This window comes from the organism of the source record quoted next, unplaced genomic scaffold, assembly GCF_019419815.1.
Source record: "Pyrus x bretschneideri cultivar Hongxiangsu unplaced genomic scaffold, Pyrus_bretschneideri_v1 Contig3, whole genome shotgun sequence".
NCBI classification, from domain to species: Eukaryota; Viridiplantae; Streptophyta; class Magnoliopsida; order Rosales; family Rosaceae; genus Pyrus; species Pyrus x bretschneideri.
This window is the reverse complement of record NW_025999612.1, coordinates 10,854,937-10,880,289: the sequence shown is the minus strand read 5'-3', so window position 1 is coordinate 10,880,289 and position 25,353 is coordinate 10,854,937. Positions and strand designations below refer to the sequence as shown.

Below are 25,353 nucleotides of genomic sequence, written 5' to 3'. Positions count from 1 at the left end.
CGATATTTCAAGCAAAGTCTTAACATGTTACGTGATGGGTGATGCGTTTATTACATAACAAATGTATTCCACCGATACGTGGTTAACTAATGCGATCGAGCATGACTCGTCTGCTTGATAAACTGAAGGAGCCGAACAAGCGTGTCATGAGGAGGGTCTAATTCTTTCACCAGTGGATGCTCCTTCATTGCAGCTACCCATGAGAACAGCAACGGATTCCTATCTGGGTCCAACATTTTGAAACCAAGGACTTGTTCATGAGCTTTGTAAGGACCAAATGTTGCAACCATCAGTATGTCCAGGAGTCCCAGATTCTCACCATTGGTGAACGGATCTCCTCCGTGAAGGTACTCCTTCATTCCTTCTTCAAACACTCCCAGCCTCGCAAACACTTCCTCGAGCGCTTTCTCTTGCGCTTCACCTTCACTTGTCACCACCCGGCTCATGCCCTCGAACAACTGCATCAACAAAATTAAGCATGATGATGATTGATGATTGAAAAGACAGGCAAACATAAAAACAAGGACATTGGCTCACCTGTTGCTGGATATAAGAGGCCCAGAATCCAACTTTGGCTCGTTCATAAGGATCTTCAGGCAGGATTTTAGGAGCATTGTTCCAAGTTTCATCAATGTACTCTAAGATGACGTACGATTCAACAATCGGTTTTCCATTGTGGACAAGTACCGGAACCTTCTTGTGAACCGGATTGTACTGGAGGAGCTGCTGGCTCTTGTTGCTCAAATCTTCTTCTATGTACTCGTATGGTACGCCTTTAAGCCGGAGAGCGAGTTCCACTCTCTTAGAGTAAGTACTAGCCCACATCCCGTGTAGTTTTACTCCGTTTTCGCCTTCCATCTCTCCCACTGCAAGCAACGGCCTAGTTTTCTGGGTTCAAGTCTGCGAGATTAGCCTTTTATGTAGAATTTTTCATCCATCTTTCGTCATGTTCTTTGAAATTTGACCACCTTTTTGCTTGGGAAAGAAGATTAGTTTAAACCATTTACTTAACTTGCTCGACAAGTCTGCCTAAACAAAGATTAGTGCACCCAAGTTTTCAACGTTTCGAAAGCAGAGGGGCCTCAGTCGACAGGAAAACAATTGCTGATACAATTTTCTTGGTCATAACTAACAAAATATTAGTAGCTGCACTTTTGATGTCAAAAAAAAGAGAAAAATTAATTTGTCAAGAATGGGATTCGAACCCATGCCCTTTCGGACCAGTACCTGAAACTGGCGCCTTAGACCAACTCGGCCATCTTGACTTGTTGCAATAATTAGACCCAAAATCTTAATTAAAAAATAAATATTTGTGGCCACCCAGTGTTATGTTATTACAGTTTCATACGTTCCCGCGTTTATTCAAAATGATCTGTGACAAAATCATTATGCTCTCCTTTTCCTCTGCACGAACCCAAATGAATTCTCTCCTCAATCCAAAACTCTCTTCCAGAATCTCACTCTTTCAACTCAAGTTTCTATCTTCGCTTGCCGTTACGGAAAACCCATCTTTTTTCCCCATCGAAAACGACCAAATTCCCAGTCAATTTGACCCCTTTCAGTTCTTCAATGATTATGCAAAATCAAGACAGTGTACTGCGAGAATCACTAAAATCGTACACACCCATTTGACCACAACTGGTTTACTTCAATCCGATATCTTCCTCTCGAATTCATTGCTTGATTCGTATTGTAAGTCCGCTGCCATGGTAGATGCACTCAAGCTGTTTGATTTAATTGCTGACCGAAATGTTTTTTCGTGGAATATCATGATTTCGGGTTATAACCACATTTTGTTATTCGAGATGGCATGGGAAATGTTTTGTAGGATGCACGCTTCGGGTTTTGGGCCCGATGAGTTTGCCTATGGGAGTGTTCTTTCGGCTTGCAATGCCTTGCAAGCGCCTATTTTTGGGAAGCAGGTTTATTCGCTTGCAATTAAAAATGGGTTCTTTCCGAATGGTTATGTTCAGTCCGGAATGATAGACTTGTTTGCGAAAAATTGCAGCTTTGAAGATGCTTTGAGGGTTTTTCATGATGTTTCATGTCAGAATGTTGTGAGTTGGAATGCTATTATCTCTGGGGCAGTGAGAAATGGAGAGAACAGGGTTGCTTTGCATCTTTTTCAGAAAATGTTCCGTGGATTCCTGTTGCCAAATAGTTATACATTTTCTAGTGTTTTAACTGCTTGTGCTGCACTTGAAGAAATTGAAGTCGGGAAGGAAGTGCAAGGGTTGGTGATTAAACGCGGTGCAGAAGATGTCTTTGTTGGGACTACTATTGTAGATTTATACGCCAAATGTGGAGAAATGAATGAAGCTGTCAAGGAATTCAAACGTATGCCAACCCGTAATGTGGTTTCTTGGACTGCCATCATTTCTGGTTTTGTGCACAAGGACGATTATATTTCTGCCCTCAAATTTTTCGGAGAAATGAGAAAAGTCGGAGAGCAAATGAATAAGTACACTGTTACGAGTGTACTTACTGCATGTGCTAGACCATCCATGACTGAAGAGGCAACCCAAATTCACTCTTTGATTTTGAAATCTGGATTCTTTTCAGCTGCTGTTGTGGGGTCAGCGTTAATTAATGCATATTCAAAAATAGGAGCAGTCGATCTATCCGAGATGGTGTTCAGAGAGATGGAAAATATAAAGGATCTTGGGACATGGGCAGCAATAATATCTTCTTTTGCTCAGAATCAAAATTCTGGAAGGGCAATTGAATTGTTCCGGAGAATGTTACAAGAAAGTGTGAGACCAGATAAGTTTTGTACTTCCAGTGTCTTGAGCATTGTAGACTGTTTAAATCTAGGAAGACAGATCCACAGCTACACTCTTAAAAGTGGGTTGGTATTTGATGTTTCTGTTGGTAGTTCTCTTTTCACAATGTACTCGAAGTGTGATAGTCTAGAGGAATCTTACAAAGTTTTTCAGCAAATTCCTGACAAAGACAATGTTTCATGGGCCTCAATGATTTCCGGTTTTGTGGAACATGGCTCTGCAGATCAAGCCCTTCAGCTATATAGAGAGATACCATTAGAAGAAATTGTACCTGACCAGATGACTTTAACTGCAATTCTAACCGTATGTTCTGCTTTGCGTTCCCTATGGACTGGTAAGGAAATTCATTGTCACGCTCTTCGCAGAGGAGTTGAACAAGATGTACTTGGTGGGGCAATTGTGACCATGTACTCAAAATGTAGTGCTCTATCATTGGCGAGGAGGGTGTTTGATATGCTTCCACAAAAGGATGAGGTTGCATGTTCCTCCTTGGTTTCAGGATATGCCCAAAATGGGTATGTCGAAGAGGCGCTTCAGCTATTTCATGATATGCTGATGGCAGATTTGACTATTGACTCCTTCACAATTTCCTCCATTCTTGGGGCCATTGCACTTTTGAATGGATTAAGTATTGGGACTCAACTGCATGCCCACATCACGAAAGTTGGCTTCAATTCACATGTTTCTGTCGGCAGTTCACTAGTGACAATGTACTCAAAGTGTGGAAGCATTGAAGATTGCCTCAAAGCATTTGATCAAATTGAGAAGCCAGATCTAGTTTGTTGGACAGCTATGATTGTGAGCTATGCTCAACACGGGAAAGGCGCAGAGGCTTTACGAGCATACGAGCTTTTGAGGGAACAAGGAATCAGGCCTGATTCAGTGACTTTTGTTGCACTTTTATCTGCCTGTAGCCATAACGGATTGGTTGAAGAAGCTTATTTCTACTTTAATTCAATGGTTCAAGACTATGGCCTAAAGCCTGGTGATCGTCACTATGCCTGTATGGTTGATCTTCTTAGTCGATCAGGCAGACTGAAAGAGGCTGCAACATTCATTAACAATATGCCTATTAAACCCGATGCCTTAATATGGGGAACACTGCACGCTGCTTGTAAAGTTCATGGCGATATGGAGCTTGGAAAGCTAGTAGCTAACAAGATGATGGAGTTGGAGCCATCAATGGATCCTGGCGCATATGTTTCCATTTCAAACATGTATGCAGATGTGGGCCAGTGGGAAGAAGTCATCAAGATTAGAAACCAGATAAAGGGAACTGATATGAGAAAGGAACCTGGTTGGAGCTTTGTGTGAGCTACAAGTATAATATGATCTGGCAAGTCAGACTGCTGGTGATTTCTCCGTGCAGACTGGGTTTGAACTTTTTTTCTATGTCTCATACTTTGTTTCGCATTCCATGTTTTCGTTGGTTCTGTGTAGCCAAATAGTCTCACTTCGGAATCAGACAGACACTTGTACTTACTGCACATAGATTTGAACAAGCATGCCGAGGCAGGCATAAGTTTGGGATTAAGCAGATCCGAGGCCAAGCTGGTCCGAAAAGCCTAACTAACCGATCATTACAAATACAGAGGGAAGAAGATCAAGGCACACGCAATTTTCGATGAAAAAAGGAAGAATCATTTTCCTGTAACTGTTCTTTTTGTTTGGATGTAGTTCTTGCTGCCAAATCAACGAAGAAACAGACTGCAGGACGAGAGAACTGTGGCCAATGTTGCAAGGTTAGTGTAAACGCCTATCAGGACATCATTGTTATACAGAGATGGGTGCTCAACTTATGGGACAGTATGGAGCTTGAACCCACGACAGAACTCATCGAAATTGATTGATCTTAACGTCGTTCCAACTTCTAGATCGTAATTCATATGTAAGCAGCCAACAGATGGTTTTTGTACACTACAAGTGCGTTTTACTCGTTGAAATTCATTTCTTCTTTGATGGAAATAACGTTTACAAAATTGTATTAAGATCTTTCTCAACTTTTCTTCTGTCCGGCAACGTGATGAATGCCCAAAACTACGTTCTCGGATTTCCGACGGCACAGGTCTAGTAAAACCAAAGTGTATTCTATAACTCTAATACATTCATACCAACCTATATATTCTCCAACATGTGTATTCCTGTATCTACAAGACGCTCTATAAGACAACAGAGCAGGCCCTACACAATCCGCTTGTTCAAGGGGCACTTGGGTTCACATCTTCCTTGTCTCGTGCCGCCAGTTTGTTATGCGAGATAACTCAGACGTTCTACTGTTAAAACCTGAAAACATGTGCAAATCATGATTATATCATAAGTACTGTCCATACGAACAACACAAGGGAGCCAAGATTTAGTAACAAAAAACATTAATATCTTAATTTCGTTGTTCTATACAAGTACAAAGAAAGATCAGATAGTTTTGAAGCAGAATACTAAGAACAAAGTGACATATAAACGTGCATGCTTCCTCCAGTTAAACAGAGCACAAAAATTTAACTCGAATCATCTTCGTTATAAGCAGTTAAAAATTTCCAGAATTGGCACTCTCGGGGCAGCTTCTGTGAAAATATAAACCGATGCCAAGTCATTTTCAGTTTCATCAAAATATTTAACTTAATAAATATATAGGGATTCGGTAATAAGTACCAATTGTTCACCGTCTTTACAAAGGACGATTAGTTATCCATGCCCTTCCCTATACCAAATTTGTTGTTAGAAGTCCGAAAGGCCCCAAACATGATACTCAAGTTTCAACATTCAAAGTATCTGCCAAGTTCTGTGACAAACAAGGCTGTTAAACAGACAACACGAGGGAGTCAAGATTCAGTAATGAAAAACATTAACATCAGTTAGCCACTTAGTGATCAGTGATTTAGAGGCTGAGCAAGCTATTCATAATGAAACCTAGGCAGCAACAATAAAAAATTAAAAAATTAAAAAAAAAAAGATGGAACAAGTACCAAAAGTTCAGCAGTCACTTACCCTCAGAAGCTACAAGAGCACTGGTAAAAAAGTTTGTTACTTCAAGTTTATGCCATCATTGCGCTTACCGCCATATCAGGACTGAAGAAGTATATGCTCCATAAAAGAAGAACTGTATTTTTGCAACACTCAAGGACTTCGTTTTGAAGTCGTGGAAACACCTCGTTTGAAGCTCTTTTGTGTTTTCTTAACTACCTTTTTATCTCTAATTCCATCATAGAGAAGTTCATAGGCATAATAAGTTATATGACCCTTCTTCAACAAATCTTCTACAACAATCTTGGGTGCTGCTATTTCCTTCTTATCAGACTCGAAGATTGTACTAACAACATCAGGCACAATGCCTTCTGCACCATAAGGTAGATGATACCAACAGCGTCCTGAACTCTATGCTTCACACAAAGACAATTTAGCACTCTTCCGAAGGTCACCAGTGATGGAATGAACCCTTTCTCAATCTTCTCCAGGAGGAAATTGTACCCATGATCATCATTTCCTGCTTTACAGAAACCATCAATCATGACACGGTAAGTGAAACAGTCGGGGGCACATCCTTTGTCACCCATCTCACAAAATAGTTTTTGTGCTATACTACTGTTAAGCTTTTCACAGAAAGCATTGATCATGATATTGTATGTCGCTGTTGTATGAGATACATTATATTCATGTTTCATTCTTGTAAATAGGTCATATGCTCCATCCAAATCCCCATTGCCACACAAACCATTAATCAACGTGCCAAAACAAACAATATCTGGAGTCAAGCCCTTGTTTCTTATTTCCTGTAGCATGTTCAAGGCCTCAGGTCACTTTCCGGGCTTTGCAAAGGCTTTCTACAAGTATGTTATATGTAATAATGTTAGGAATACTCCCCTTCTCCATCATTGCTTGAAAAGTACGGATCACATCCTCGTATTTGGCAGCCTTGCAAAGGCCATTTAACACAGTATTGTACGTGATCACATCAGGGGTAACACCATGACTCCACATGCCACTAATGACCTCAAGAGCACTATTCAGATTCGACTGTTTACAGTAACCATCTATTAATGTATTGAAAGTAAATATGTCGGGAAGGCATCCTCTGGCAATAGCATCATTCATTAGTTTACTGGCATCAGATACATAACCCATCTTGCACAACCCGTTTATAACCAAGTTGTAAGTCCAGATATCGGGACTGCAACCATTGCTTGACATCTCATTCATCAGTTGCAAAGCTTCCAAGAAAAGCCCATTCTGAGACAACCCTTTTACCAACGTGTTATAGAAAACAATATTAGGCTTGAATCCCTTTCCTAATACCTCATTGAATAGAGCTAGGGCACGGTCGATCTCGCCATCCTGGCATAAACCCTTAATCAAAGAGCAATATGTGAAGTCATCGGGTATGAATCCCTTGAAAATGGCATCACTGAGAATCTTATCTGCTTTTTGTATCATACCCAATTTGCAATATCTATCGATAATACTGTTGTAGGTAAAGGTATCAGGCCAAAATCCATTGTTCACCATTTTACGCATATAGCCCTCTGCTTCCTCAACCTTGAAGTTTTTACACAAGCCAAAGATCAATGTATTATACGTGACAACATCTGGAGTTAAACCTTCCATCATAAAACCATCCAGCATTCTGACAGCCAAATTAAGTGAACCGCTGTTGCAGAGCCCTTGAATGAAAATATTTAATGTAAACAAATTCGGAGACACACCCCTCTTCAGAACCTTGTTGAGAAGTTTTTCAATTTCTTGGATATGACCCTTCTTGGATAATGTATGAATAAGCTTGTTAAATGTGGTAATGTTGGGACATACACCTTGCCCGAGCATGTCTTTAAACAATTCATATGCCTCGATCCGGTAATTCTCTTCATAAAATCCACCTATGACTGTACAATATGCAACGGCATTGAACTCACACCCCTGGGTAGGCATGTTATTAAGCAGTCTCAAAGCAACATGAGGCCTGCTAGTCTTACAGAAAGACTTTATCCGTATTGTATAAGTATACACATCCGGATCAATCCCATTATCTCTCATCCCCATATACAGCTTATGCGCTTGATTGAAATATCCATACTCAATGAGCACATTCATGATTGCGTTATAAGATTGAACTGAGGGCTCACAATTATAAAACTCCATCCGCTGAAACACATTAACAGCTTCTTCAACCTTTCCTTTCCTTCCATAACTCCTCATGGCTCCAATGTACACTCCTTCTAGTAAGCTATTATCAACATTCATCCTCATCTCGGAAATCACACGCTCCATGGCTTCAAACTCGCCATGAAATCCGAGTTTTTCAACCATGCATTTGTAAGTTAGCACTGTGTGCTTAAACCCATCTTCCTTTTTCACCGAGTTAAACATTTCGAGCGCTTTAAACGGATCCTTTTGACACTTAACAACGGCAGCAACATGCTTAGGAAGTAAAACCCGACTCATTCGAATAATTCAAAAACTAATAGCAGACGATAACAAAACAACCCATAATCCACAAGAATTTGAAGCCTCAAGCTTTAGCTATCCTGAATCCACAAAAGGAAGAAAGAAACAAAAAGCTATCATCTTTTTTCAACTTAGACACAAAAATTCATCAGCATCAGCAGCATTTACTTAACCGGAAGAAGACAATTAAAGGGTCTGTTTGGTTGCTGGGAAACTGTAAAAAGTAACAAAAAAATGAATTCCTACTAGCTGGGATTAAGAGAAAGATTTACCTCTTGGCGTTCTGTGCTTTATCTCACAACCAAAAAAAGATCAAAACTTCATTTGTTTATCAACAGGATTTAACCGGTACCGTGGTACGTAAAGTAAATAATCTCCAAATATAAGGGCAATACCTAAAGTTGAACGCAGAGAATGCATTGTAATGGTTGCTGTTGCTAAAATTTCCCAAAATTGGGGAGATTAGGGTTTCAATTGCAGAGTTGGAGGGGTAAAGAAGAAGAAGTAACAAGGACTGGATCCTCTGCTGCGAGTGTATAGTTCCGTTTGGTCGAGTTACAATTATGATCCCGCCATGTCATCTATAAGTGGGACCCAAGAGGAAATTCTTGAACGAGGGGCGTTTATCCATTTAGCCAATAAAATGTGGTCACGTCGCCGGTTACTTTTCAAATAAAAGATGGGTTGATAATCGGAAAAATATCAACGTACTTGTTGATATTAAGTGGTTAGGCCGAACCAACCCTTGTCTCGATTTCTAAATCGAAATTTTCGGAATTCTCAATTTCAAGATTAATACTAAACCAAATTTTTGAGAATTTTGAAATAATCAATTGGAAAGCTTGTTGCTAGACTCTATACTATGATGGTGGAACAAACTCTAGATAGACTAAGTTTATTAGACAGAAACTTCACTTTACAACAAGAGAAAAAACAAAGGAACAATTTGGACAGTAGAGGTGTTGCTTACTGGGAATAACTTGAAGGGAAAATCCAATAATACTAGAAGATAAAAACTCATAGAAGACATAAATGACATCTGAATTAAGACTAGAGAGACTGATAATATGAGGCATAAAATGGCTTAAAAATCCAGTAGGATAAATAACAGCTACAAGATCAACTTATAGAAATTAGACTACTACAACTCCCAAAGCTCCTTTCACCATACCCTGCCCTGCTGCATCTTCATTTCCCCCCAATGACAAAAAAATAGCTTTCACACCTGGAACTTAAAAACCTGCTCCAGAATTTGTACAAAATCCTAAACTATACGAGTCTGCTTTAGGAATATAATATTGACATTGAAATTAACTTGTTTCATGTCGATTTAAGACTCGCATTCAAAATTGAACACCACCCTAATATCTTCAGTCACTAAAACAACCTATATACATGATAGAGACTTGAGACTAACATTGAATTTCGGCAAAACCCCAAATTGGAGATGTCTGATCAGTCACTAAAACATCCTAATTTTATAGATTTTTATTTTGGGAACATAATGAAGAATTGAAATCAACTTGATTCATGCTGATTTTTATACTATTTTCAATTTTCTAAAATGTGGATACAACGCATGCAAAGTTTCAAAGCTTGAATTATTCTGTAATTCATCTTGGTTCCTATTTAATTTGCATCCCACATAAACCATTCTCTACCGCAAATTCCCTAGGTTCTTGTATAGACACTGATGAACGAAATCCAAATTCCAATAATACTCAAATAATCAATTAGAAAATTACATACTTTGAATTCCTTAGCGGCGAATTTCAGCACTGATAGCGATAGGGGCAGTTCCAAAACAAGTTATTCTCCAGCGAGGTGAGGTGAGGTGAGGTGAGGTGAGGTCGACAGAGTGACTGAGTTAGGGTGACTAGGTGAGTTTGGGATTACCGAACAAATGCAAATCTGAGACCGATTCCCATACCGAATTTTTGGGATCGGTTCAGTAATAGGTACTGAAATTTTCGGGATTTTTGGTTTGGGATTTTTTCGGTTCGGTTTGGAATTTTTGGTTTTTTTTTCCACCCTTAAGACAAGCAATGAAATCATACTGTTTGACCTAATATTTTCTCAAGGCCTAATATTTATGGAAAAATGTGACTCAAACTGCATAATAAAAACCCAGACGACTTGATGCTCAAACCTTTCTATAGTCCTAGACTTATATAACATAGATATACTGTCACAGATACATTATCACAGTGGCGTTCAATGTAACAAGATAAAGATATGGGTAGTTTTCATTGTATGAAATTGTATTATTAACACAAGAAGTCATGTGAAGGTAATCGCATAAGTTGTTCTTTCTGGTCCTATTATACACTTCCTTCTCTGACTTGGCAAGATCAGTGAGATAGACCGCATGAGGCCTCGTGAATGAGCGTACTATAGTATCACCAAAATCCCCCTCGCTGCCAGACTCGTCGTCTCCGATCGTCAAAAGCATAGACAAAGCTCGAAACTTTTAGAGAGAGAGAGAGAATGTTGGCGGCGGAAGAATGGCTGAAAAGGCGTTGGTGGATCTCTACAGGAAGATGGAAACGGGGGGTTTAGATAAGGATATGATATCAGGTTTGGTCTCCTACTGCGAGCTCGCCAATCCTCATGACGCCAAAGAATACCTCGACGTGAGCCCAATTTCTTACTTGTTTTTCTCCAATTAATTTGTGTTCTTGGGTTTACAGTTTTGTGCAAATTCTTAGAATTTGTGTAAAATTTAGTGAAAATGTTTATGTTGGTATTGGATTTGTGGGTCTGTTTAACCCAATTGTTGATTGCAATTTAGGGTTGAGACTTGAGAGGCACCGATTGGGATCTAATGAGAAAGCTTTCGTTGTTGGTTTGGACAATTCGAATTAGGAATGTTGTGGTGTTTTATTGGAGTACATTTGAAATTTGGCAAACAACTTGTACTAGAACAATTGAGTTTTTCCTTTTGTCTTATGGGGTTCTTGTTTTGGACTGGACTTTGAGACGAATGCTAGGGTATATCTTTCGTCTATTTGAGAGTGTATGCAGTTTGGTTGGGGATTCAAAATAACTTTTATGGTTATTGATTGAGATACCGTATCTGAGTTAAACTAGGTAAAAGTTATTAGACCATCTCCAACCGAAGGGTCTAGAGGGCCAGAGGGTCAAAAATAGCTCGAAAACCGTCTCCAATCGAGGATTAGGCCAAAGGGCTGTGAAATATGAGAGGGCCCCACGGAATCGGAGAGGGCTAGAGGGCTGGCGGGCTGGCTTCATGCAGCCAGCCAACCAGCTCGGGGCTGGCCAGAAAATAAAGCATTCTTGTCGGTTATAACCAACAGGAATATATTTATATTAAAAATTAAATGTATTCCTAACCGACAGGAATATATTTATATTAAAAATTAAATGTATTCCTATCAGTTATAACCGACAGGATTGCTTAAAAAAAATTTGAATACAACGGCTAGTCAACTAGTCGTTGTATTCATTTTTTTTTTCTTTTTGGTTTTTTGGGCCTTTTTTTTTTTTAAATTCTTAAAAATTCTAAATTTTTTTTCCTATAAATACCTAAACCATTCATTAAATTTATGTTCTAATTTTTTTGGTTTTTTGGGCCAGTTATCGTTGTAGTTTTTAAATTTAAGTTGTTGGATTTGAATTTAAGTTGTTGTAGTTTTTAAATTTAAATAATAAATTATGTTTGGCCCTATGGTCCTTTGGCCCTTTGGCCCTCGGTTAGAAATGAAGGCAAATATGGTCTTGTACTGTTCATTAAAATATTAATATCTTGGAGAATCTTGGAGTGCCAGAGGGCTAAAACGAGCCATTTGGCCAGTCATCGGTTGGAGATAGCCTTAGGTGGTGTGATGGAATATTGGAGTGTTACTGAATTGAAGAAAGAAATGATTGTTTGTGTAGTTCCTTTACTTCTAGAACCACATATGTATATGTTTGTATGTTGGTATTTAAGATTACATGTTTTCTATGCAAAACATAATCGGGCAGGAGGTCGGCAAATTTGTGATTGAGGAATATTTGCAAAAACGAGGTCGCTCAGATTTTTGCAGCAGCACCCTTGTTGTTTCAACCTCAAGTTTGCATGCCTATGTTAAACCACCCTCAAATGAAGGTTGTGCAAGTGGAAACAAGAAACTGTTAAAAACACCGAAAATGGCTAAAGTCTTACGTGATCAAGCAGCTTTTAGCAATCAAGTGAAGCAACTTTCAAGTTCAAATAATACAAACCCAGGTAATTCTAAGAAGAAGAAAGCAGGGAAAGTCGTTTCACTTGCAGAGGCTGCCAAATGATCAATTGTATTCAACCAAAGGAAGCCATGCTTGTCACATCCCGGGCCGAGCCCCCACCGCATCATGGGCTAGACTTCACCGTAGCACAATATTGTCCACTTTGGGCCCCTACCACGCCCTCACGGTTTTGTTTTTGGGAACTTTCACGAGAACTTCCCAGTGGGTTACCCATCATAGGATTGCTCTCGTGCAAACTCGCTTAACTTCGGAGTTCTTACGGAATCCGAAGCCAGTGAGCTCCCAAAAGGCCTCGTGCGAGGTAGAGATGGGAATATACATATAAGGCTTCTGCTACTGTGGTATGTGTTGCAAAGTAGTCACTCTGGTCATCAATAACTGTAGTACGTGCTGCAGAGTCTCGATCATACTTAACGAGTCTCTTTGCATAAGCTTCTGCTATTGTTTCAACAGCTGATGTGGGGGCAAAACTTTCCTCCAAACCAGCATACGTGCTGCCTTCCTTCAGCACAAGAGCTCCATAAAAATTGCAAGGCATCTCACCTCCTTGCTTACAGACTATCTTCCTGCAAGATAAACAATTGCTCACAAATCTGTGCACGACGGGCTTGGCATGAGCATTGTTAGATCCCACATTGCACAGGGGAGTGGATCCTGTAAGCCTTATATGTATATTCTCATCTGTGCCTAGCACGAGGCCTTTTAGGAACTCATTGGTTTCAGATTCCGTAGGAACTCCGAATTTAAGCGAGTTTGCACGAGAGCAATCCCATGATGGGTGACCCACTAAGAAGTTCTCATAAGAGTTCCCAAAAAAAAAAACCGTGGGGCATGGTCGGGGCCCAAAGCCAATAATATCATCCTACGGTGGAGTCAAGCTCAGGATGTGGTGGGGGCCCGGGCTAGGATGTGACAATTTGGTATCAGAGCCTAGGATTGGCAGCCCTACATATCTTGTAAATATTCTAATTATTTTGGTGTCTTCTATCAGAACTATGTTGTCTCGTAGAGAGCCACGTTCTTCGATTAAGTCTAGTTTCCCCGATATTGCTCAGTTAGGGGAAGATATAGTCAATGCTATTCAATCTTCGCTTCGTCCTCCCCAGATGACTCCCATGGAGACTATGTATAATTTGAAGTTGGATAAGTTTGTGGGTAGTGAAGGACATGAGGGAGCTGAGCAGTGGCTCAATCATCTTGAGAAAACTTTTCGTTTAATGCAAAGACAGGGAAATCTCCCTGAGGATAAGTGGGTTAAGACGACTACTTGGTTATTAGGTTAGGAGCCTACATCCTGGTGGAGACAAAAGTCTTATCAGTTATCACCAGAGGAAGCTGCTGATTAGGAAGTTTTTAAACAGTTATTTCATAAGAGATTCATACCTCTAAAGCATATAGATTGTAAAAAGCAAGAATTTACGCACCTGAAATAGGGAAAGATGACAGTTAATGAGTACTACAGGAGGTTTACTGATTTGTCTCGCTATCACCTGGAGATTGCTGCTAATCCGATGGAGATGCTCCGTCGTTTTAGGTTGGGTCCTACCTAAAACAGATAGTCACTTCTTTCGAGTACCCAACCTAAAACGACGGAGCATTTCCACCAGATTAGTAGCAATCTCCAGGTGATAACGAGACAAATCAGTAAACCTTCTGTAGTACTCATTAGCTGTCACCTTTCCCTATTTCAGGTGCGTAAATTCTTGCTTCTTACAATCTATATGCTCTGGAGGAATAAATCTCTTATAAAATAACTGTTTAAAAACTTTTGAATCAGCAGCTTCCTCTAGTGATAACTGATAAGACTTCTATCTCTACCAGGATGCAGGCTCCTGACCTAAAACCTAGGTAGTCGTCTCAACCCACTTATCCTCAAGGAGATTTCCCTTTCTCTGCATCAAACGAAAAGTCTTCTCAAGATGATTGAGCCACCGCTTAGCTCCCTCATGTCCTTCATTACCCACAAACTTATCCAACTTCAAATTATACATAGTTTCCAGGGGAGTCATTTGGGAAGGGCGAAGCAAAGACTGAATAGCATTGACTATAGCTTCCCCTAACTGAGCAATATCTGGGAAACTAGACTCAGCCGAGGAACGTGACTCTCTACGAGATGACATAGTTCTGACAGAAGACACCAAAATAATTAGAATATTCACAAGATATGCAGGACTGCCAACCCTAGGCTCTGATACCAAATTGTCACATCCCAGCCAAGGCCCCCACCACATCCTGGGCTCAACTCCACCGTAGCACGATATTATCCGCTTTGGGCCCCGACCATGTCCTCATGGTTTTTTTTTTGGGAATTGTCACGAGAACTTCCCGGTGGGTCACCCATCATGGGATTGCTCTCGTGCAAACTCGCTTAACTTCGGAGTTCCTACGGAATCCGAAGCCAGTGAACTCCCAAAAGGCCTCGTGCTAGGCAGATATGGGAATATACATATAAAGCTTACAGGATCCACTCCTTGGGCAATGTGGGATCTAACAATGCTCATGCCAAGCCCGTCGCACACAGACTTGTGAGCAATTGTTTATCTTGTAGGAATATAGTTTGTGAGGAAGGGGGCGAGGGGCCTTGCAATTTTTGTGGAGCTCTTATGCTGAAGGAAGGCAGCACGTATGTTGGTTTGGAGGAAAGTTTTGCTCCCACATCAGATGCTGAAGCAGTAGCAGAAGCTTATGCAAAGAGACTCGTTGAGTATGACTGAGACTCTGCAACACGTACTATAGTTATTGATGACCAGAGTGACTACTATGAAATTGAGGGGAATAGTTGGTTGTTAAAGGATGTTCGTAATTTCTCGCTCCATTTTTGGAAAACATAATATGAATAAAATTTGTGCATGCTTGTATGTTAAATTCACTCACATCTTCATCCCTAATCCTTTTTTTATTACTTCCATGAAAATGAACTTTTGACAAAGAAGCAGGAGGAGATTGTAGAAGTTGAGCAGATCAAACGAAGTAAAGTAGTTGTATCTTTTGACTTGGTTGGTCGCAAGGTAATTATAACTTCGTCGATTGTGTGTTTGTATGAGTACGGTTTGTTGTTGTAAAACTTATCTTATGAGATTTGTTGTTATATACTTCCATATTGCTTTTGCAGCTTTAAACCACATTTTCCTAAACATGCATTTTGCCCATCCCATATTTTGTGTTCCGCAGGTCCTTGTAAATGAAGATGAAGCTTCTGAAGTAGAATCAGAAAGCAGAATATTGAGGCCCCAGGATGAAAAGGAAGTAAACTGCATCAAACCAAACCTTTCTCTTAAAGTACAACCAGTCTTTGTGGATCCGGGCCCTAGTAAGAAGCCTGTTCAAGGTAGAAAGGCAAACAAGACCCTAACAAAAGGCTTGTGCTTGGAGATAACCGGGAGGGTGCAACATGTCATCGATGAATTGAAACATTTTATGGTGGACAATCAACTGGAAACTGCTTCAAATGGGAAGTTTTCGCAAGGGACGCCTGTAAGTAGGGAGTACGCTTGATGATGATGGAGAATGTTTTCTGGATTTCCATGGAGGGCAGGTTTGTGGTTTCATTTTTACTTTGCTCCAACTTCTGTTGTTTTGGAAGGATAAAAAGAACAAAGGGGTTGAATGAAATATACAAGTTTCAGAACACCATTAGCTATATTATAATCTTCCCTTTCATTGCTTGTAATCCATTTTCGAGAATTTTGAATGGTTGAATTCCCTTAACTCAAACAGGTGTAGTCATTGCCCTAGAATAATCGGCATATGAGTTTAGTTGCGGCTGAAATAGTCCCGAAAATTGGATTTTCATGTGATCTGTTGAAGGTACTGAAATAGTTATGTGAACCCACTTACCAAACCTAATCCCCCAACGAAATCGCCAAGAACTCTACATGCATTATCAACAGCCTTCAAACAACTGCATTTGGCTCTACAGGCATACTTTTCACAAACTTGCAGGTCTCCTCTAGCCTTCCTGCTCCTGCATACATATCAATCACGCATCCGCAGTGCTCGATTGTGGGCTTGATATGGTAAGATTTGCGCATTTCCTCGTACAAGTTCAGACCTTTGTCAAACAAACCAACACGATCGCACGCTAATAGAACACCGATGAATGCAACAGAGTTCGGTTCAACTTTCCCAGCACACATTCTCTGGAAAGCAAGAAGCGCTTCCTTATCAAACATAACTTTAGCTCGGGTCATGCTCCCGCATTTTGCATACATGTCTATAAGAGCATTGTGCAACACACTACTCCCCTCCCCTTAATAATAACAATTGACCTCGAGTAATGTTTGAGGGTGCCTCAAGTCGAGTCGTTGTATTTCTAAATCTTAATAAAAGAGGCCCTAAATGTCTTTAATGTGTTAGTAAAAATGGTACTTTATATAAGCTTAGACTTGTGTTAGCATTTTTTTTAAAGAAAAAACTAATGAAAAAGGTTTGAAAACTTTGAGTTTTAATAATAAAGACAAAATAAAGGATAAAGTGAATAGTACCAGGATTGACTTTTTCGTGTAAAAAGTGATTTTTCGTTAAAGTGAACAGTACCATGGGCTTTTTGTTAGCACTCCTTTTTTTTTTTGGTCCGTAATTTACAAAAAAAATTTGTATGCACTTAAAAGATCAAGGTATTGGAAACAAGTTCAGTTCTTTGATCCATTTTGGCCTTGGCCCGAAATCTATCATCAGCTAAACAATCATTTGGATATGCCATTTTGGGCTTTTCTCTAACCAAAACTATTATTGCATCGTTTGCCCTTGATGGTGGTCTTTTTGATCTCATCTGTATTTTGATTGTTTTGTAGGGTTAAAATTTAAAAAATTCGATTCCACATGAGGACAATTTCCTTTTTGAGTAATGGGAAATAGAAAGCAAACTAGTCCTCGAAAATGCTCGTTAAGGTTAGAACTTACAATTCCCTATGTGACTCACGGTCGAACAAATCATGTCATTTATACATTTAATCTTCTTCTAATAAGGTCCCACCACGAGCTTACTTTCATCTCAATACCTTTTAATCGTGTGTGGGTATACAGACGACGTAATTCTCACACCAGACTTCCACCAAATTTACGTAAACATATGGTACCTTTCAAATTTACCCTTTCACCAAAAAGCAAAGCCATCATCTTTGGCCCAAAATTTGTGTGCTATTTTACCCTTAAACGACGTCGTTCCCCAACACAACCCCTCATGTTTTTCCTGTTGCCGCGGGACCCAACCGATTGGGAACTAAAATGGCGGGATCTGATTGGGTGGAAGCATCATCAACCCTGAAAGATTTTTTAGTTATCGTCACACGAGATAGTACATCAAATGTTCCTATATAAATAGTGAGTTATGTATGTTAAAAAGTTAATAACTTAAAAATTAAAATTTTTCACTACTTACATAAATACACATAATGTATTATCCGTATTCCGTCACAATTAAAAATTTATAGTAAACATACAATCTTAAAGTCACTAACTTCAATTGAAACAGTGTTTCCCCGAACCCCCAAAAAAAAAAAAAAAAAAAACAACTGAATTGAAACAGTGTGTGCGTCACAGAAGAACAACAAAAGCATCCTCGGCCTCATCGTACTTTGTCTTTCCAGTTAACAACGAAAGAAGAACAACGGCAGAGCCGCTCGTCCCGCCTCCGAAATCAAATTCGTGTCAGAATTTTAGCCGCTGCCCACGATTTCTGCCGCATTTTCTCGATAAAATTGTCGTCTTTTTTGTTTTTTGTTTTTTTTTTTTTCTGGATGTCTCCGTCTGTGTCGTGGGTTATGGATTGCTGGAGTTGAAATATACGTTTGATTTGAACCGACCCGAAAAAGATTCGTGCTTTTCGCTCCCTGAGATCCGTAAGACCTCTCGATCCTTTTGATTTGGATACGAATTCTGTGTTCTTTACGCAGGCTGCATTTTTTTTCTGATTATTTTATTTTATGGGATTTAATTGATAGTTTTATTAGTTTTTTTGAATCCCGTTTTGCTGTGGTGTGCTTTGTACTTGATTTTCTTGGAGTAACTGTGATTGACGAATTGTTGGTTAGTTTCGATTTTTCGAGTTTGTGAGACGTTACCTAAGAAGAAAAAGAAAATGGGGAACAAACTGAAACAGTGGAATTGCAATTATACGATTCAATGATTTGTGTTTCGACCAATGTGTAATTTGTTTCGCGTGGAATTGAGCTTCAAGGTTCCAAATAATAAATTTTCGAAAATTTGACTTGTTTTTGACATCAACTCATCAAGGTAGTCAAGTAGTTGTGGAGTTTGGATAGAATATGGAACATACTTTCTGCACTTTTAGACATTTAAGGATCTTCCATATATTTCGTTTCATTTATTTGAAAAATGTCCTAACTGGTTTCGGGATCCCAAAATACATTTAGGCACATCATGGCGACAAAAGGGAACTCAGGAGACAACAGGAGTCGAAGCTCCATGTCAATTGTCATTGTAGCTGGCCTGTGTTGTTTCTTTTACATATTGGGTGCGTGGCAGCGAAGTGGTTTTGGGAAGGGAGATAGCATAGCTGTGGAGATTACCAGACAGACAGACTGCAGTATCCTATCCAATCTGAATTATGAGACCCATCGTGGTGGGATTGACAATTCTGAAGGAGTTGGCAAGGAGTTCAAATCATGCGGCGATCGCTATATTGATTACACTCCCTGCCAAGATCAAATGCGAGCAATGACTTTCCCCCGAGAAAATATGAATTACAGGGAAAGACATTGTCCGCCTGAAGAAGGGAAGCTACATTGCCTTATTCCGGCACCCAAAGGCTATGTAACTCCATTTCGATGGCCCCAAAGCCGTGACTATGTACCTTATGCCAATGCTCCCTATAAAAGCCTGACAGTTGAGAAGGCTGTTCAGAACTGGATTCAGTACGAGGGCAACGTGTTTAGGTTTCCTGGTGGTGGAACACAGTTTCCACATGGAGCAGATGCATATATCAATGAACTTGCAGCTGTGATCCCAATGGACAATGGGATGGTTAGAACTGCATTGGACACTGGATGTGGGGTAATTTTAATTTTTTTCTTTTTTTCATTTTTCTGCTCTTTTTAATGTCTTGGCTGTAAATACTGCTATTCTCAAACACATCCGTACTGTTGTCCCTCGTTGAAACTTACAACCCAATTTTCAAACACCTAGCAGTTATTGCACGTTGTCTTAGAATTTGATTTATCACCCATGTTGGTTCATGCTTCATAGGTTGCCAGCTGGGGTGCCTACCTATTTAAGAAAAATGTTATAGCAATGTCATTTGCGCCAAGAGACTCTCATGAAGCACAAGTTCAATTTGCTCTGGAAAGAGGTGTTCCGGCAGTTATTGGCGTCCTTGGAACTATAAAGCTGCCTTACCCTTCTAGGGCCTTTGACATGGCTCACTGCTCTCGTTGCCTGATACCGTGGGGTGCAAATGGTGATGCTCATAAATTAGCCACTGATATTGCTTTACGTTTTATGAAGTTTAAGTGATTTTCATTCCTCATTTTCTTTTTGGAAAAAAGGCAAGCTTTCATAACTTTTAGGTAAGGATATCATTTATGACGTGAAATCATCCTTGGACTTCTTCTGCAGATGGAATGTACATGATGGAAGTTGACCGGGTTCTAAGACCTGGTGGTTATTGGGTGCTTTCGGGTCCTCCTATTAACTGGAGGAATAATTATGTAGCGTGGCAGCGCCCTAAAGAAGAACTTGAGGAAGAACAGAGGAAGATTGAAGAGGTTGCGAAACTTCTCAACTGGGAAAAGAAGTATGAGAAGGGTGAAATTGCCATTTGGAGGAAACTAACAACTTCTGAGTATCGTCGTGACCAAGATCCCCAACTGAATATGTGTGAATCCAATAATGCCGATGATGTTTGGTATATCACTTTATTTGATCTACTGACTCTTTTACAATTTTGATTGAACATTTATTGGCTATCAGTTTACCTTGAGCTTTTTTTGCCATTTCCAAAGCAGTATTTAACCTTTTTCTGTTTCATAGGTACCAGAAGATGGAGTTGTGTGTAACTCCTTATCCTGAGACTTCTGATGCCAATGAGGATGCTGGTGGGCCATGGAAGCCATTCCCGGAGAGGCTTAATGCTTTACCTTTCAGAATATCTAGTGATTCTGTCCCGGATGTATCTGCTGAGACATTCCAGGAGGACAATAAGGCATGGAAGAAACACGTAAATGCTTACAAGAGGACTAACAAGTTAATGGATACAGGAAGGTACCGCAACATTATGGATATGAATGCCGGTCTGGGAAGTTTTGCTGCTGCTCTCGACTCTCCTAAATTGTGGGTTATGAATGTTATGCCTACAATAGCTGAGAAAGACACATTGGGAGTTATATTTGAACGTGGATTGATTGGCATTTACCATGATTGGTAATTCTCGAACATTTCTTTTCTGTTTGTTCTTCTCTGCGACAATAATGTTCTCAAACTGGATTTTAAATATGCTGAGGATTAGGATGTAAAATAGCATCTGTCTTGCTGCTTAAAACCAATCATTCGTCCAGAGTCATGCTCTTGGCCTTCGTAATTATGTTTTCTTGACATGCTATTGTGCTTGATAATCTTTTTTATCTTCCTCCAGGTGTGAAGCCTTCTCCACGTATCCAAGGACATATGACCTTATTCACGCAAACGGTGTTTTCAGCTTGTACAAGGACAAGTACGTCGTTTTTGACCCTGCTTGTTACTATTGGTTGCAAATGGTGTTTCTCCAATCAATCAAAGGCACTCGATCTTTTTGTACTAATAAAAGGCCAATGCAGGTGCAATGCTGAAGACATTCTTTTGGAGATGGATCGCATTCTACGGCCTGAAGGAGCAGTGATATTTCGTGATCACATGGATGTGCTAGTCAAGGTGAGCAAACTTGTGAGAGGAATGAGATGGAACACGAAAATGGTGGACCACGAAGACGGCCCTCTTGTTCCTGAAAAGGTATTGTTTGCGGTTAAACAGTACTGGGTTGCTGGTGAAGACAAAGCTACAACGTCGGAATGAATAAGAAGCAAAAGGGGCGCGTCTCCTATAGCATTTTTATTGATTGCCTTGTTCTCACCCCTCTTCTTTAAGTAATTAAGTGATTTTTTCATTTTCTTGGTCCTAAAATGTTCAAGTTCTACGGCATTTTCTTTTGAGTTAATGTTTAGTTTTTCTTTTCTTTTTTAACTTGATTAATTAACGATTTAATTCAATTTTATTATTAATTTAATTTTAATACGTAGTATGGAGTAAGGAAATTTACAGTGTTCTTGAATTTCAAGTGTACTAATACAAATTAGCTTAACTTATCTGTATAAAATGCAAACCTCTTGATAATGTTAAACTTATCGGGGACATCGTTGTGACGTTATCTCAAGTCAGTCATGCACTATTGTGCGTTTTAACTTTTTCATATGGCCAGTCAGTGATTGGCTTGGGATCGTAACAATATAGCATCTCTCCGTTGCATGGAAGTCCTTCTCCCACATATTATTTAGTGCAAACTGAAGAGTACACGGCACTTACATGTGATGAGGGAAAGAGAAGGTGGAATGGTTGCAATCAAGCCCCAAGAATGTAGGACCTTCCCACAAGCCTACCTACAGGAACTGGTTCTCAAGAAGCCTGTCAATCTCCAAAGTCCAACCCTCCAAAAGCTCCTTGTCTTTCCAAAATTCCTTTTCTAATTTTGTGCTTTCTCCCTTTGTTAAATTTAAACATACTCAAAGAATCAAGCTTCAGTAGAAGCCATGGAAGGAGACGCCAACAACGGTACTCGTACTCAGGACTGCTTCATTTTCTTCTCACCTCAGAAGAGCAGAAGGTAACTTTGTAGTCAAGCTTGCAGGATCAGTTCATATTCCGAATCCCCCTCCTGCCACGAAGGCTGAGGGTGAAACCAGCGTCTTTGGTGCGGAGAAATATTTCAGCATGATGCTGGAAGATGACGGTCCACGACTTGTGGGCTATGACACAAGCAAATTCGGGCAGAAGAAGAAAGAAAATAGTGGTGGTCAGCAGCACAAGCAACCAACGAGCAGGCCAGGAACTCCTAGTACTTGTTCTGAAGCGAGTTGGAACAGCAAAAGCGGCTTCTTATCTTCGATGAGAACCCCGTCTCAGAGCAAGAAGAAAAAGGTAAATCGAAAAATCAATATCTTTTCGAGTTTTAGCTGCAATGGATCTTGCTCAGATAAGAAATCCATATCTGTTCATGAGATGAATGCCAGTCATGGAGGTCGCGGCGATAAAGATTTTAAGAAGCAAAACGTTGGGAATATTGATCACAATCCTGCTAAGCAGCCTCAACCAAGATTTAAGGCAAGAGATGAGGTGTACTACTCCAGCTTTGAAAGGTCAAACAAGGAAGAGCATATCGCATTGGCAATTTGAACTCCGGTGCGCAGAAATTGGTAGGTAAATCACAGTTGGAAGAGAAGACAATGAAAGAACAAGAAGGTCCCCAGAAATTGCTCGAGGTGGTTGGATCCCAAAGGATGAAGGAAGATAATGTCGCAATAAATTCAGAGAGGAGATTGTCCATGCTAACTTCGGATGCCATTCCAAAAGCTCCAGTGATGAATGAAGATGCCGAGAGTGATGCTAGTTCGGATTTGTTCGAGATAGAGAGCCTATAGGGGAATGGGATGCCTATGACCTGCCACCAGGGACTAGTCCAGTGACACCGGCATGGAGAAAACGGCGGTAAAAGGTCTTACACCGGCTCCAACAACGACTGGCAATTGGAATCTTCAATGTAATTAGGGAAAGTTACCATTTGAAACTGGTAAAATTAAATCTTTGAGAAAATTGTTCTAAGTTTATCATGAACTTTACTTTCTGATTGTATCTTGCTCATGTATTTCATTTCTGCTAGTTGAATGCATGAATTCAATTTAGAAACCTTACCAATAGGTCAAATATACAGTCTCGCTATTTCCGTTGAAGAATGTGAAGTCCCAGGTCGGAAACTTGACAAACTAAAATACAACTATAATCTCCCGTCTAGTGAACTGCGCAAACAATTAAGTTGGGGACAACGTCCGTATTTGATTAGTTGTGTTATCTCATAAGAGAACAACATTTTCTTAAAATATCCTCATGTCATTCAAAGACAAAATACCCCAAAAACATTGAGAGCAAAGATTCCACACTTTCTAGGGCCATTTTCCACACCTTTTTAGTTGTGAGTTTATCTTGTTTTCTTGATTTGCAAGTGGCTGGCCAATGTGCCATTCATGTTTTGGAGCTTCTTAACGACTTCTAACAGAAGCTGCTTTTTTAAAAACGACTTTAACAGCAGCTGCTTTGGCAAGTAGTCGGCCAAATATCTCAAATTAGAAACTAAGGGAGAGTTTGTTTGTCTTCATTAGCTCTCACTGGACTAAGAGTTAGTGTAGTCTCGTGCTTGTTACTCGCAAAGACTTAACTTTAATGGAATTATAAGAAACTTGCCTCAACTAAAGATAATCCAGTGCAAGTGCAATAAATGCTCCTTAAAAGGCCTTACAACCGGAGGTCATGCTTCAGAAAGTGCGAGCACTCATTCGTCAGAAGCCCTAAAACTTTCTTTGCAGCCCGACATGGGCACATTATTGAGAGAAAATTCACAACTTAGCACAGTTGGATAAAAAGCTTCTGTCTTGTCAACAAGTCAGCCGTAGCATTAGCTTGTTCATGAAAGAATAACTCCTTCCATGTGATGAGCCGAGTATTTTCTGTTGAGATGTCACATTTTTTTTTCCTTGTGAGTTTGATATGATTAATTAGAAGGATGGACCGTTAAGGAATATCAACATAGCGAGTTGGGTGGCAACATTCAATTCTGTAACTATCTTACAACTAAAGGTGGATCCCATTCTCTCTTCTCTCCCTTTCATGTAAGAGCAAGTTCACTCCTCTTTGAAGACTGGCTCAAAGTTTAAAAAAATAGGCTGGCACCCTAAAAACCCACTCTACCCCACAAAATTGATCGGCCCAAAGTTCACCCCAGTCTCTAGGCCAGCCTAGAATGGGCTGAGTGAGGAACATACCTATCTAACGGTCTAACGTCAGCCAAGGCTTATTCTTTTTTTTTTCGGCTAGCGCGCTCCAAACTTAAAAAAAAAAAAAAATGTCAGAATCTCACCATGGGCCACGTGTCCACTTTTGGGCTGTTGGATTTCAACATTTTTGAAATCCAACGGCCCATATTAATTAACTTAATAAAAAAATTATAAAAAATGTTTTAAAATACAGAAAAAAAATTAAATGATTTTTTTATACATATAAATACCTAACCATCTTCTACAAAAATTGTACTTTCAGAAAATGACACGTGGTTGACAAGATTGGTTAAAAATTCTATCCGAAATTAAAAATAAAATTATTTTTTTATCATTTTATAAAAAAAAAAAAAATTTAATACGAATTGACTAAACTTTGGGCCAGCTCATTTTTTAGGGGTAAAAATGCACTTGGCCAATGACCATTCAATCAAGTCAATTACTATTCATTTGGGTGGATTAAATGGACTTTGCTTTTAGGGATGGACTTGCTCTAATAGAAACTAGGTTTGACAAGTAAAATGCTGCATAAACAAGATTTTTGTCCAATGTTGAGAGTATGAATTCCGCATCCAGGAGTTAACGCCTACAAAATAGTTATATGATCTTAAAGTCTTTCTGCATATAAGGGCTTGTAGTTCAAGTAGTTAAGAGTATTTACCAGTCTATCCACGCATTGTCAATATTAAAAAAATCCTATCGATTGCATTTCAGAAAGCTCGAACGGTAAAATCCATATGTCACCCCATAATGAAGGGGGCAATCTCAAATTATTGGTATGTGAAGTACATTAGGTGCTCCGTTTTATTTTTTCTTTGAGGCCGAACCTAAACTTGTGCTTGAGAGATAGTTGTCCT

General features: G+C 39.7%; 6 protein-coding genes and 1 non-coding gene across 7 annotated transcripts; 4 read left to right on the top strand and 3 right to left on the bottom strand.

The window, feature by feature from the left end:
- Window positions 1-77: 77 nt before the first annotated feature.
- Window positions 78-975, bottom strand: LOC103958810 (glutathione S-transferase U9). Its single transcript, XM_018650260.2, has 2 exons — window positions 538-975; window positions 78-458 (listed from the first exon to the last, which is right to left on the bottom strand). Exons 1-2 carry the CDS (start codon window positions 856-858, stop codon window positions 87-89), a joined length of 693 nt encoding a protein of 230 aa, XP_018505776.2. The 5' UTR covers window positions 859-975; the 3' UTR covers window positions 78-86.
- Window positions 976-1,184: 209 nt separating this feature from the next.
- Window positions 1,185-1,265, bottom strand: TRNAL-CAG. The gene has a single exon. It is a non-coding gene; the product is annotated as a tRNA-Leu (tRNA).
- A 72-nt stretch (window positions 1,266-1,337) lies between these two features.
- LOC103958725 (pentatricopeptide repeat-containing protein At1g74600, chloroplastic) lies at window positions 1,338-4,748 on the top strand. Its single transcript, XM_018650261.2, has one exon. The coding sequence runs from the start codon at window positions 1,368-1,370 to the stop codon at window positions 4,095-4,097; it is 2,730 nt and encodes a 909-aa protein (XP_018505777.2). The 5' UTR covers window positions 1,338-1,367; the 3' UTR covers window positions 4,098-4,748.
- LOC103958724 (putative pentatricopeptide repeat-containing protein At1g74580) lies at window positions 4,708-8,752 on the bottom strand. The gene is given in 6 exon segments (XM_048589568.1): window positions 4,708-5,066; window positions 5,243-5,344; window positions 5,433-6,115; window positions 6,118-6,574; window positions 6,576-8,299; window positions 8,492-8,752. Coding segments are annotated over 3 exon segments (2,316 nt in total). The 5' UTR covers window positions 8,217-8,299; window positions 8,492-8,752; the 3' UTR covers window positions 4,708-5,066; window positions 5,243-5,344; window positions 5,433-5,897.
- A 1,774-nt stretch (window positions 8,753-10,526) lies between these two features.
- On the top strand, window positions 10,527-16,131 carry LOC103958811. Its single transcript, XM_048589445.1, is given in 8 exon segments — window positions 10,527-10,852; window positions 12,189-12,538; window positions 13,456-13,734; window positions 14,286-14,312; window positions 14,938-15,257; window positions 15,372-15,472; window positions 15,636-15,952; window positions 15,954-16,131. Coding segments are annotated over 8 exon segments (1,644 nt in total). The 5' UTR covers window positions 10,527-10,723; the 3' UTR covers window positions 16,075-16,131.
- Window positions 16,132-17,758: 1,627 nt separating this feature from the next.
- Window positions 17,759-21,693, top strand: LOC103958721 (probable methyltransferase PMT2). Its single transcript, XM_009371027.3, has 7 exons — window positions 17,759-18,304; window positions 18,839-19,478; window positions 19,671-19,881; window positions 20,040-20,328; window positions 20,454-20,843; window positions 21,055-21,132; window positions 21,236-21,693. The coding sequence occupies exons 2-7, from the start codon at window positions 18,846-18,848 to the stop codon at window positions 21,468-21,470; spliced, it is 1,836 nt and encodes a 611-aa protein (XP_009369302.1). The 5' UTR covers window positions 17,759-18,304; window positions 18,839-18,845; the 3' UTR covers window positions 21,471-21,693.
- A 508-nt stretch (window positions 21,694-22,201) lies between these two features.
- On the top strand, window positions 22,202-22,844 carry LOC103958720 (protein PHYTOCHROME KINASE SUBSTRATE 3). Its single transcript, XM_048589444.1, has 2 exons — window positions 22,202-22,223; window positions 22,288-22,844. The coding sequence occupies exons 1-2, from the start codon at window positions 22,202-22,204 to the stop codon at window positions 22,842-22,844; spliced, it is 579 nt and encodes a 192-aa protein (XP_048445401.1).
- Window positions 22,845-25,353: the final 2,509 nt, after the last annotated feature.

Bases quoted from the DNA above. Each gene is read 5' to 3' on its own strand.
- LOC103958810 (XM_018650260.2), bottom strand. From the start codon at position 858: ATGGAAGGCGAAAACGGAGTAAAACTACACGGGATGTGGGCTAGTACT. The intron at 459-537 runs GTGAGCCAATGT...TTGTTGATGCAG, and splicing joins CCTCTTATATCCAGCAACAG to TTGTTCGAGGGCATGAGCCG.
- LOC103958725 (XM_018650261.2), top strand. From the start codon at position 1,368: ATGATCTGTGACAAAATCATTATGCTCTCCTTTTCCTCTGCACGAACC.
- LOC103958721 (XM_009371027.3), top strand. From the start codon at position 18,846: ATGGCGACAAAAGGGAACTCAGGAGACAACAGGAGTCGAAGCTCCATG. The intron at 19,479-19,670 runs GTAATTTTAATT...CATGCTTCATAG, and splicing joins CATTGGACACTGGATGTGGG to GTTGCCAGCTGGGGTGCCTA. The intron at 20,844-21,054 runs GTAATTCTCGAA...ATCTTCCTCCAG, and splicing joins ATTGGCATTTACCATGATTG to GTGTGAAGCCTTCTCCACGT.
- LOC103958720 (XM_048589444.1), top strand. From the start codon at position 22,202: ATGGAAGGAGACGCCAACAACG. The intron at 22,224-22,287 runs GTACTCGTACTC...GTAACTTTGTAG, and splicing joins GGAAGGAGACGCCAACAACG to TCAAGCTTGCAGGATCAGTT.